General features: G+C 34.6%; 2 protein-coding genes and 1 long non-coding RNA gene across 4 annotated transcripts; 2 read left to right on the top strand and 1 right to left on the bottom strand.

Annotated features, from left to right (window-relative positions):
- The first annotated feature begins 1,220 nt into the window (after positions 1-1,220).
- LOC144837705 (uncharacterized) lies at positions 1,221-4,078 on the top strand. Its single transcript, XM_078692928.1, has 2 exons — positions 1,221-2,500; positions 4,000-4,078. Exon 1 carries the CDS (start codon positions 1,367-1,369, stop codon positions 2,177-2,179), a length of 813 nt encoding a protein of 270 aa, XP_078549054.1. The 5' UTR covers positions 1,221-1,366; the 3' UTR covers positions 2,180-2,500; positions 4,000-4,078.
- Positions 2,702-6,760, bottom strand: LOC144837706 (polyglutamine-binding protein 1-like). Of its 2 annotated transcripts, XM_078692931.1 has the most exons (8): positions 6,640-6,760; positions 6,206-6,338; positions 5,498-5,556; positions 4,724-4,887; positions 4,311-4,416; positions 4,127-4,202; positions 3,544-3,731; positions 2,702-3,371 (listed from the first exon to the last, which is right to left on the bottom strand). In XM_078692931.1, exons 1-7 carry the CDS (start codon positions 6,719-6,721, stop codon positions 3,593-3,595), a joined length of 759 nt encoding a protein of 252 aa, XP_078549057.1. In that variant the 5' UTR covers positions 6,722-6,760; the 3' UTR covers positions 2,702-3,371; positions 3,544-3,592. The 2 variants fall into 2 exon arrangements, with proteins under 2 accessions (XP_078549057.1, XP_078549056.1); XM_078692930.1 differs by having other exon boundaries at positions 2,702-3,731.
- Positions 6,761-8,908: 2,148 nt separating this feature from the next.
- On the top strand, positions 8,909-10,583 carry LOC144837943 (uncharacterized). The gene is made up of 3 exons (XR_013611572.1): positions 8,909-9,000; positions 9,240-9,398; positions 9,978-10,583. It is a non-coding gene; the product is annotated as an uncharacterized LOC144837943 (long non-coding RNA).
- The last annotated feature ends 2,004 nt before the right edge of the window (positions 10,584-12,587 follow it).

Genomic DNA, 12,587 nt, shown 5'->3' with positions numbered 1-12,587 from the left:
CAGTACCGGTAATTTTGCGCTTAACGGACATAAACGAGTCTGAGATACAATGTTCAATGTGGAATATGGTGAGGCCTATTTATAATAATTAACCGAGATCACCTTGAATGGGCAGCGTTTGCAAACACTGGTCCGTTAAATGCACAGAGGACTAGTTAGTTAAACAAGTCCACTTGGCCAGTAACAATTTCAGTAAAATGTGTTAATATATCAATAATTTTACTCAATTCACCGCTTCACAATTTCCTTACAAAATATTTCACACATGAACTAATGAACCTGAACCTGAACTAACCAAGATCAATTTTCTGTACCTCGTTTCAAGTTTTTTTTTTAAAGTTAATGTTTAGGTTCATGAACAGTAGCATTTTGGTTGTTAATTGAAGGCCTTCCTCATACAGTAGGCCCATATTCTGTGACAAGTAAAAGGAGTGGAGAGGACCAGTAAAAATGTAATTTCACTGGTCCTCTTGTCTAGTTACAAATAACCTTAACGGAGACCCCCGGTAGGACTATCATTTAAACCTAATACAGGTATCTGTCGATATCTACATTTGAAATTTGACCCTTGGCTTGTGCTATTTAATTAGTTGTTGTTTTAAATTTTATTCATTGGACTTGATAATGACCCCATGATGGAGTCGAAACGTCGTTCTTTTTTAAGCGTTATTTTTATATTATGTAATAGTAGAGTAACCAATTTAATTTAGTTTCAACTTACAAAGTTTACTAAATAGCTATAGATTTACAACTAGCGTCTCGTAATCAACTTAAACTATCACTTAAACTAATGTCATAATACAGGTATTATTCGATATCTACGTTGTTTGAAATACTGGTACAGTAAGTAACTTAATTTAGTTTCAACTGTTAGTACAAATAGCCACAGATTTACAACTTGCGTCTCGTAATCATCTTAAACTATCATTTAAAGTAATGTATTAATACAGGTATTATTCGATATCTACGTTGTTTGAAATACTGGTACAGTAAGCAACTTAAATTAGTTTCAGGAAGCAACTTAAATTAGTTCAAACTGTTAGTACACATCAGATATCGTCACTGCGTTCAATAAATAGACACAGATTCACAACTTGAGTCTGACTCAATAATTCGATATCTACATTGTTTGAAATACTGGTACAGTAAGCAACTTAAATTAGTTCAACTGTTAGTACACAGCAGATATCGTTACTGCGTTCAATAAATAGACACTGACTCAATAATTCGATATCTACACTGTTTGAAACACGGGTACAGCAACCTAGTTTAACTGATAGTACATAGCAGATATTGTTACCACGTTTGGTAGTCACAGAATCTCAAGTTGCGTCACTTCTATTTTATTTGCGTCGCCAGAGTTAAGATGGCGTCTAAAAGTAACAACCCAGTTCGCGTTATGATGTGGTCCACACCAAGAAGCGTTTCCACAGCTATCGCACGTTCACTTGTAACGCTCGAAGAAGCGCAAGTGTTTAATGAAATGTATTCTGCAGTGTTCAACTTTAGAAAAGAATCGAACCAAGTTCCCATATCATCGAGCTTTTCTTACGAATGGGCTAAATCAGAACTCGAAAAAGACTACCCAGGAAAACATGTTATATTTGGTAAAGATTTCGCACATGCCGTACGTGGAAATATGGACTTGATACCTAGTGGCTTCACGCACACTTTTCTGATCAGAAATCCGAAAAAAGTAGTAACTTCACTGAATCGTGTAATCAAGAAGTCTTATGTGTTAAGTTTGTCCGGTGCATCAATTGAAAAACATTATGATGGCATGATACTGTGTAAAGAAATGTGGGATTTGTACGTGTACGCTAGAGATACGTTACACCAGAATCCGATTGTGATAGACGCTGATGATTTCCTGAAAGATCCAGAAGCCATGATGAAGTTGTACTGCGACAAGACCGGGATACCGTTCAGAAAAACAATGCTGACGTGGCAGCCGACTAATATATGGCGTATAAACTGGCGTAGTTCGTATATATTAACAATGTGCGCTTGGTGGTTCGGATATTACGGGAATTCTCTTAACAGCACAGGATTCCAGAGAGTAGACAAACAGACAGAAGATACTGACTTGAGTATGATAGATGAAAAGTCGCTTAAAGCGATTAATGATAATATGGAGTATTATGATTCGCTCTATGCTAATAGATTAGTTCTTAAGTAATATTAAGTGTACTCGTTCATGATTTAAAATATTGCTGTATGAACACATATGTAGTATACCCGATTGACACATACATTAAAAATGTTGAATAGATATCTCCAGCGACATCCTCAGCTAGCTTTCGCACGCTAATTTGTCGCGGTAATGTAAACTCCGTGTAAAACCACCGATTTGATAATACAGCATCACATGTGGTGCCTGTATCATGTAATATGGTTAGGTTAAGTTACTCTAGATACATGTGTGTATTATCACATATTCCTGATACTTCGGAAATAGATACAGTACCGAGAAGATACGAGTATATATGCCGCGTACGCAGTGAGTAACACAGATATAATCTTTACATCCTTTGAAAGATTATGAGTATAACAAACTTCTTGTTTTCACATGAAAACTCTTACGTTGAATGATGTACGTGTGTGAACCGGGTACCGTAACTAATTATTATCTAAGTTGTTTTAGTTTTACGTGTTGAGCATCCTTATTATTGTTTTTCAAATGTTAATATTCTTAAAAAAATAATAGTGTCTTGTAGACTTTATTTAGTTTCGAATATGTATATCTCATCAGCATTTGTCAATTATTTTATATATTTTATTTTTACTTATAATAAAAAGAAAGTATATACTCATTCTTTTTTTAAATACAATTTGGAAAATCTCTGATACATGTTTTATCATTTTTAAATACATTTATTATATTCTCATGGAATATGAGTAAATGTTATACAATAGTTTGCTACTTGGAAATACGAAATATCGGGGACTTTTTAAAAGCGCTACTAAACCATAGAGGGCGATATATTGAAAAAGACATAAAAACATAGAGGGCACTATAAAATGGGTTCCGAGCATGACATATTCTGATGTGTATTCTTTAAAATACATCACCATCACATTAGTTCGCCTTTAGTAACCAAAAAGGGGCAAGTAGTAGAGCCTACAAAGTATTTTAACTTCCACAACAATAGGGATAGTTGCACCTTTCACTTGTACTATTCTGTTGCATTGTATCCATTACGCTCTAGTGCATCACATAATCAAAAAGTCGTGAGGCTGACCATCTAGATGGAACACAAGCTGCGCTCCTGTTTAATGTAGAATCTCAACAGTGATTCAGTTCGCTTTTAACAATCCTTGAAGTGATGTCACCAGCTTTTTTTTCCACTAACGACCAGTGTGGGACATTCCTGGCATTTGTAAACAAATCAAGCAACAAGATATGTTAAGCAAAGCCTGTTATATCGACACACTTCAATTGTAATGTAAGTCTAGCTGTTTTGGTATCACGAATTTGTTACAGTCCAAGACAGACTAAAGTTCATTAGTTGCTACAAACCATAATAAAAGTGTGGCACTCACGACAATCTTGAAATAGAGTTTATTGATTGATAAATAAGATAGGCATCCATCAAGACAAGCCAGCGTTAGCTCGAAGGATTGCACCAGGGTTGGGGTACGGCCTACTCTGGAATAAGGGTCCAGTTGCTGTCACGTCAGCTCCTGTTTTAGCATCGTTAGACATTGGCAGACCAGATGACCAGTCACCTCTGAAAAGAAACAAACTTACAAAATTAACAACAAACGTCTCAATTTAGATGGTCAAATCCATACAGCCAAACAATAGAGGGCACAATAACTTTGAGCTTATTGTCATTTTATATAAGGGCGTGTGGCACAGGGTGTTGGGCGTTTGACTACTAATCGTGAGGTCGAGGTTCGAATCCAACTCTCGCCGCATTGCTTGTATCCTTAGGAAGATACTTACCTTTGCCTCTCTCCACCCAGGTGTATAAATGGGAACCCGGTTAAATCAAGACACAAGTTGGCGCTGATTACTAGCTGCATTATGGGAGTATGTATACATACGTGTTTTATCCAAAAAATTACTAGGGTAAAAAACATTAGGCGCTAAAGTAAATCCAGAATCTTATTGTCATTTTACCTTGGTACATCTGAATAAGATGCAGGGTCCATGGGATCCAGTTCATCATCTCGACTTCTTTTCTTTCGCTGAGAATCTGAAAAAAATTGGCAAAACATTATGTTTGAAAATAATACTAGTGTAAAAAATAGTTTACAAAAAAGTTAAAAAACTATACAAATTAGTAATAATCATTTACACTAACCTCTATTTTGTCTTCCAGGCCTCTGATAAGGGGCATGTCTTCCCTTTTCACCTTTATCTTTGCCGCTCTGCTGGCCTGGAAAGGCTGGGCCAATTGATGGACCAATCTATACAAGTAAAACAAAAATATATAACTAAGTAGGTACATGTTGGTATATAACTGTTGCACGACAACAAAATATAAATTTGCCAAAAAATATTGGAATAAAACCAGACACTCTCCCAATACTAAACAGTCCCAAATTTGTTTTTACAATTAAAAACACATTCCGAATACCAAACTTTCCGGAAAACCAGACATATTTGGCCAGTCCAAAGGTGTCCAGTATTGGGAGAGTTGACTGTATTTACTTTTAAATTATTTATTTGTATTTATATGAAGACATTTGATGGGTGTAATGTTGTGATATGTACCTTTGGTGGTTCTAATCTGTCCCGGACCCCTTCATTTTGATTGTTTTGGGGTACTCTATCCAACGAGGAATCCCAGCGTGTTGTCACTTCCTTCTTTCTTGTCACTTCTTTTGTTTTCTCTTTGTCTGCACTTGATACAGCCTCAGTTATTACAGCTTTTGGATCTTAAAAAAATAAATAAAATTTACCATAGAGACTCAAAAATTTAGGGTAAAAGCAAGAGGAATAGGTTTACAACACCAGAAGACTATTAATGTACAGTGTTTTGCCATATATATGCATACATAAGGAATTACACCAGAGTCCATAAGCAAGGAAGGATTTTTTCTCCCCCTACATAGCACTATTAACTAGATACCAGAGCCATGCCCATTCCTAGTCCTACAGCCTTCATAGACTTTAAAAAAATTTCATAACACTATTAATACAGGATTGTAATTGTAGTTTTGCGTCAGGGAGTTGAGTAATTAGATGTTTTTGCCCTACTCTGACGTAATTTGTACTTTATACTAAGTACATTTGAGAATACTTGCGAAAAAATTCGCAAGTAGTTCTCGGGTGGGACTCGAACCCACGACCTCCAGATCACTAGCTTGGCGTTCATACCTCTAGACCACCGAGCTTGCGCTGATGGCTAGTGAATAATTACTATTAATACAGTAATATACTGTAGCAAATTACTATTTAAAAACCACAGGTCTCATCAACTGGAAAGTAATATTGGGAGAAGTAGAATTTGTGCTTTCTAGTTACCTTTATGTTTCAAATACTTACCTAGTGGATGTAACCATGATACCTTATCTGTATCCGAGTCCCAGAAGTAGTGGTAGCCACTAAAATGTGTAAAAGAAATGTTTTATTAAAATTATCTGTCAAACTACCAACTGGAGACGCAACTGAATTAAAACCGAATTGACTAATCACAAGCGATGGATTATTCGAACCTTTGCTTGTCATTGGTTGTGTCTGTAGAGTGGAAATCAAACTTTAATAGGGACGTTGATTGACAATTGTCGTATTCGATTGGGAACTTTCGCTGTCAACGTAAAGATTTGTTGAGTACTTTTTGTATTTGAATTGTAAATTTGTGCTCAACAGAAAGTCATTCGAATAGAAAGCTTTTTCGTTAAGAACAATCTGAACGCTCAAAATACCCTGTTAAATAAGTACTCAACGGAAAAACTACTCAACAGTCTCACTCGAATACGACAAATGTAGGAGATTTGATACCATCAGTTGGAAATACTTACTTTCGTATAGCCATTCTTGTTGCAAAGCTTTTTCAACACTTACTTAACTATGGCACTTATTAATAATTTCCATGCCATACCATTACTGTATCAAATAGTCATTCTAACTGCTGAGGACAATCAAGAATATTGATTGAAATGTCAAGACATTAAAGAACAGTTTTACACACAAAACTACATATTACTGTGTGTACCGCAAACTTTATATCATCACATACAGTATTATACTTACGATGTTGGGTCTTTTATTCGAAACCATCCTGGTGGCAATTTATCATTTGAGAGTTCTTTTGAAGACTGGTGGTTAGTATTCAAGACATCATCACCCGAGTAGTCTGCAGCAATAATTTCCTCGTCATCAGAAGCTGGTGAAGAAAAGTATGCTTATTTTGATAGTGCCATTGTGTGACTGAAACGGCCGCCAAAATGTTCTAGGCCTACTACTCTACTACACACTACTCCTAAAGAGGCCTTTACTCTAAAAGGCCTAGGCTAGGCCTAGGAAGTTTAGGCCGGTAGCGAACTAGGGGTGACCACCAGGCTAGCTAGGCCTAGGCCTACCTGATAATATTACTTTAGTTAGGCCTAATAAAGGGAGTATTAACCTGAATTTATAAATTAAAAGTGTACTTTGGTTATCCATTAATCTTAATGTACAAAAAATACCTTCATTTCGGGGCTCTATTTGAATGATTCCTCGCTTTTTTAAGCGAGCTGCCAACGCCGGTGGTAACCTTGAGGCCGCCATGTTTGTTATGTTTGTATTGCGCCCTCATACGCATAACAATATTTCTGCCTCTCTGAAGCAGCTGCGCAAACAAAAATTTGGTAGAAGTCGCACGCCCTCCCGCGTGGAAAAACTTTTAGCAAAGATCTTAAAAGTTTTGAAATAAAAAAAAATCTCCGATTATTTAAGGCGTGTTAAACTGAAAAAAATAATGAACGTTCATCCATTAATCCAGCATTTGATTGTTGCCGTCATAATTAAGACTTTTCGGTCTAGTACTACCGACCGCAGATTAATTAAAAGGTCATTATTGAATCCTCAATAACATCATTCCTGTTCTTATACAATAAAATATACTTATAGGATTTGTAACGGAATTAAGATGTTAAAAATGGCCATTTATTAACTTGACATAATTAAATCCATTAACTATTAAATCCTTATCTTATCCGATATATTTCCTTTATCTTCGATCAATTTATCGATTTCCTCGCAGAATTTGTATCACATAATTATTTTAAGCACATTGCCTTTTGTACCACGTATGATGCACAAATTAATTATTATTATTATTATTGAACTTAACTGTATTTGAGTGAACTTTTTTTTCTGTCACCTGTCGCCTGTCGGTGTCCTCCGATCGAAGTAGATTGGCTGTCATGAATTTCCATTCTTTCCTCAGCTATGCCTTTCTCACATACTTCTCATAGCTCATTTTTGTCCATTCCTTTATGTTGGTTGTCCATGTAAAACGTGGCCTACCTCTGCCTCTTTTCCCGTCTATTTTATCATCTAGTATTTCCCTTTTTCATGATATTTCATTAATTTTACTGTGTAATGTAAATACTGTATTAATTCAGCCTCAGCGGCGACTACAGTACCTTAAACCTTAAATATTCACATTTATTTATTTTCCACACAATATGCACAAAATAAACTTACACAGACATCAATAAAATAATAACAACAAGACAGATCCGTAGCCTCTGGCGGCGGCAGATTGTAAAATAAACACTCATCTAGAAATGCAGGTTAAAAGATGAAAGGTTATATTTTTACCATATGAAATTATTTGTCCCATCGCACTCATAAACATGCATTGTTATTTTTTTTTAATTCAATTTTCTGCCATATTATACAATACAATACTTTTTTGATCTAAATGGAACTTCTAGAATGCAAAAAAAAAGGGGATCAGATTTGCAAAAATTTCGTAAGAAAAAAGGTGGTAAGGTGACGATAAGAATCAGCAAAATATGTTGATACATGCTAAATAATCCTTCCAAAACGTCTACAATGCTCTTTAGTCTTTATTCCTATATGAAAATTCAGTTTATGAGGTATTTTGATGTCCTTGAATAATGGCTTGTAGAGATTTTATTAAGAGGAACATTGCATGCTGCACCCGTGTACTAATATTGTCTTATCGATTTATAAATAATAAAAAACATCCGTTAAAAGATTATATGAATTACTGTTAGATCAGATAATAGATGAACTTTAATCAAGGTTATAGCTTAAGATGCCTATAAATGGAGGAAACTCCCTCGTTGGAGTGCATTTCTCTCCTCAAACGACTGACGTCAGAAGATCCAGTACGTGCGCCCAGATACACAACAATGCTCACTCAACAGGAACGCATTGGTAAGTGTTTGGAACCTTATTTATTGTATTCAAATTTCTATTAAAAATGCACATATTTTATATGCCGTTAGAGCTACAGCTTAACAGAAATGGAACTTTGTTGAACATGTTGAAGAGCTTTCTTCCCATGGTCTCAAGGTCAAGTGTTTGATCAATAAATCTTAGACATCACTGACGATGAACTGGTTCAGCGCTTTATGGTGATGTATTGCCTATGTATGTCTTGATTTCTTGATTTTCAAGTTTTATTCTTTCCTCCATGATCAAGTTTCAATTCTGACTATCTCAGAATTGTGCATTTATTGCAAAGAGCTAGCTCCAGTATTCATACACACAAAAGGGCAGATGAAGAACATGATGGCGAGCACAAGCTGAGTTATTAATGTATGGTAACATTGTTATTTTATAATTATTCATTTTCAGATTTTAATTAGCTTGGCCCTGTTTCAAGTAACACTTACTTACAAGCCAATTGATGAACTAAGCAAGGTGCCACCAGAAGGCGAGGCTTCGCTGATTCCAATCTGCCGCAGTAAGATAGCTTCAGAGGCGTCAAAGGATCAGAAAAAAGATATTATAGATAAATTTGGAGCACCTCCGACTGAAGAAGAGGAGTTGGCATTAGGACAAGACCCTACTGATTTGAAGAAAAAAAGGTAGGCATAGATGAGATAATATTCAAGTTTAACACATCTTCATTATCAAAATAATGAACTGTTGGTTTGAGGTACTAAGAAAATGAACGTGTACCGGTGGTCACATGTGGAAAAATATCTTTGAATTACAGTATATCATGCCTACTCAAACAGGCCAATCACTATAAATACAATCTACTTCGTTTCGTTGAGTTCCTTGCGTTCATTATATTGATATGTTTCTGATTTGCTTTCTTTAGAGATGCTGTTGTCCTTCATCCGTACAAGTTATATTCGGACGTCTGTCCAGAAGTAAAAAAATCCTCCCTCCTCTACTACGCACAAAACAGCGCTGGTCAATGGGTCAAGCTTCTACAGACATCTTGGTACAAACAGTACTTCAACACTAACTATTGCAAGTAAGTTTAATTAGATGAATAGTAAGCACGTGTAAAGCTCTCTCTACAAACTAGTTTTACAAAACAAGTGTGATATGCCCAATTATGGTAGTGATATGCTTAAATATGGTAGTGATATGACATCATCATGTCCATATATGACATCATTATGTCCATATATGATCACATCACATTTGTTGCCACATAAGTTTGATAGTGTAGACAGAGCTTTACAGAGTCAGATTTCTTATTTGCATTGTACTTTTTCTGATGACAGCTGTTTATGCATATTGCAATTGATATAAATAAATGTTGTTGATGAATCAATGTTTATACATTAGTTACATGCCGTCTGTATCCATACAAAACGAGCTAAACATATTGGATTAACATTCAAAACGCTGTGTACATCCATATTAATATATTATGGGCACAGAGTCTGTTAGTCCAGGTATGGATTCTAATCTGAGTGGATCTCGCTATTTTGTTTGTGTGCTGAAGGGGATGGGAGTTGAGGAAGGGTTAGCGAGAAGTGTGGTCTGGTATGAACCAGTAATTGCTATTCAGTCAGTGTCGTTAATACTCTTATTTTTCTTCTAGATATAAAACCTGCCAATCTTCTTACGGAAGTCCTGCGATCAAAAATGGCAGATGCTTCCAGAAATACAACTACGTAAGAGCTCTCGTATACAGGCCTTATTCATGTGGTTGGGGATACAACGTCTTCCAGTGGCAGAATATCCGCGTACCATCTTGCTGTTCCTGCCGTATCTATAACATTTATCCAATAGATCCAATAGGACCAATAGAGCCAATAGGACCAATAGACGACCTAAAACATGCTGAATAATCATATTACTCTCAAAGAAACATTTTCCACTTACAACTATAACTAACACTATTTTTGTTATGTTTTAAAAAAAGGCACAATACAACCAGGAATAGAACATACTTATATAACAAATATGCGATAACTTCAAATGTTGTGTTGTTTAACTTTAAATTATTTAATAATATTGCTGTATTCGTGGCAATGGCATTTGAAAAGTAATAAAAGTCCTCTCGTTCCTAGGAAACTACTGTAAGCGTGAGGACAAATATATAAATACATTTACCTCTAGCAAACAAATATTTCAAAGAAACAAACAATACATACGCCTACTGACATACTACTGACTCCAAATAACGAGAGGCAAGCCCACTCATTATCTGATAAATAACTAATAATAATAAAACAACATGTTTATTCTGGATTTTCTGTGCTTCCATATAGTATTTTATTTTTATTAACTTGTCGTTGTCTTGTTTTACTTGTTTGTTTGTCTTGTTTTGTTTCTGTTTGTTTAAACTTCAATATGATTACAACTTCTTAACTGGCTACCCGTCACAAGTTTTTTTGGGAAGGGAAACCTCCAAATGTTATTACTTTCTGGGTTTTGCCTCTTAATTATTTATATTTAAATTGTTATTTTGTTTACTTTGAAATGATAAGAAATAAATGTTAATATGAATGAATGAATATGAATGAATTTTCCTACGGTATATTATTTAACAGCTTTTTGTATTTTAACACATATGTTGACAACTAATGTTGAATAAATATTAACGATGTAATGTATTTGCTATCTTCTGGTGTTTTTCTATAAGAGTACTGAAATATTGTATGGTATAATAAGACAATATAAGAGGTATTCGATATAAAAAAAGTTGACAGCACTATGAAATGAAGATAACGATATAAAGACAAATTTGCTGATGATGTTGATGATGATGATGATACACGACGATGATGAAAATACTGATAACCTGCTTATGTGTGTGTGGTTGGTTGTGTGTAAAAAGTACGGACCAATTCCAGGCTTAAAATATAAAATAGTTATTATTTCTGGAATCTGAATACAACGTGTATTGTGTAAAAATTGACTCTCATAAAGCCTAGGAATTGAAAAAAAATAAATAAATAAAGCATAGGGCTTACATCAATAATAATTAATAATCAATAAACAATTTTTCAATTTAATATGGAAAATGCTTATCAATTAATACTGTATGTACAATAAAAAGAAGTAAAATAATAGAAGGGATACATACAATATAATTGATCAAAACAAGAGTGGTTTTAAAAAGACACTTTAAAAAAAACAAGGTCATATACATGGTTGCAGTCGCGTGCTCAAATTTGAGTTAGTGTTTACCGACCGACCGACATAGTGAGCTGTAGAGTCGCGTTTGTACGCAACTATATAAGGAATTAATTCAAGGTGAATGCTTTTTTTTAAAAAACTTTATTAAAGAAGAAAAATCTAATCCGGGTGTACTGTGGTGATTGTCTGAAAAATGGGACATACATTATCAAGATATATTTTCCCCGAATGAGTTTCTCTCTACATTCCAGACTTTTTCATGATAACCGATATTTCATTTATATAGTTGAACCTAAAGGCCCATTTTACACTTAGGACGATAACGATCGACGATATGATTTCTTTAAAAGAAATTAAATTAGAAAAGTTTTCATTCTAGAACTATAGGATAACCATTAATGTGTCTTTGATAAAAGATATATATTTTTCAAATCAAATGACGTCAACTAACATTGTTGCATCACCACGATATTATTATTATTAATCATGACGTCATTTGATTGTTTGACGTGTTATTATTTTCACAAAAGGCAACATAGTTCTTGGACCAACCATATTGTTTAGATTTCTTTTGTTTATCGTCGATCGTTATCCTCATATTATTATTAAAAATATATAATGGGCCTTGGAACGACTACTGTTTCAGAAGCTGATACACCATAGAACTGGCTTGATCCCTAACTGGATCTAAGATTAATTTCTAGAGAAAGTCTTTGCGGAAAAAATCGCAACCCGGCCCATACGTCTTGCTAGCTTTTCGTGTTGTGATCAATAATGCTTATTGATAATTTTTAATAATACAATTTTTAACAATTATTCATAAAAGGAAGCGCCGGACTCTTATGATCTAATAAGATCCGGAAATTAACAATAAACAACTGCAATCATATTAGTCATTATTGTATTGATAATTATGCAAAAATGATAATTATACTTAAAATTACGGATGTAGAGTTAAATATTCTACCACTTCATAATCAAGAAATTAAACCACTGAGTCGGAATCTGGAAGTGGTAAAATAATTATTATACTCTTCATTCCTCTTCAAAACCGGACTTAATTTTA

The sequence above is a fragment of the Antedon bifida genome, chromosome 3 (genome assembly GCF_963402885.1).
Source record: "Antedon bifida chromosome 3, ecAntBifi1.1, whole genome shotgun sequence".
Lineage (NCBI taxonomy): Eukaryota > Metazoa > Echinodermata > Crinoidea > Comatulida > Antedonidae > Antedon > Antedon bifida.
Note: the sequence above shows the minus strand (reverse complement) of the source record. Positions and strands in the feature narration are given on the sequence as shown.

What these genes read in the sequence shown, in the direction of transcription:
- LOC144837705 (XM_078692928.1), top strand. Translation starts at nt 1,367, where the DNA reads ATGGCGTCTAAAAGTAACAACCCAGTTCGCGTTATGATGTGGTCCACA.
- LOC144837706 (XM_078692930.1), bottom strand. Translation starts at nt 6,721, where the DNA reads ATGGCGGCCTCAAGGTTACCACCGGCGTTGGCAGCTCGCTTAAAAAAG. An exon ending in CGAATAAAAGACCCAACATC is followed by an intron (nt 5,557 to 6,205) that starts GTAAGTATAATA and finishes TACACATTTTAG; the next exon opens with TGGCTACCACTACTTCTGGG. An exon ending in GCCTGGAAGACAAAATAGAG is followed by an intron (nt 4,203 to 4,310) that starts GTTAGTGTAAAT and finishes AATTTTTTTCAG; the next exon opens with ATTCTCAGCGAAAGAAAAGA.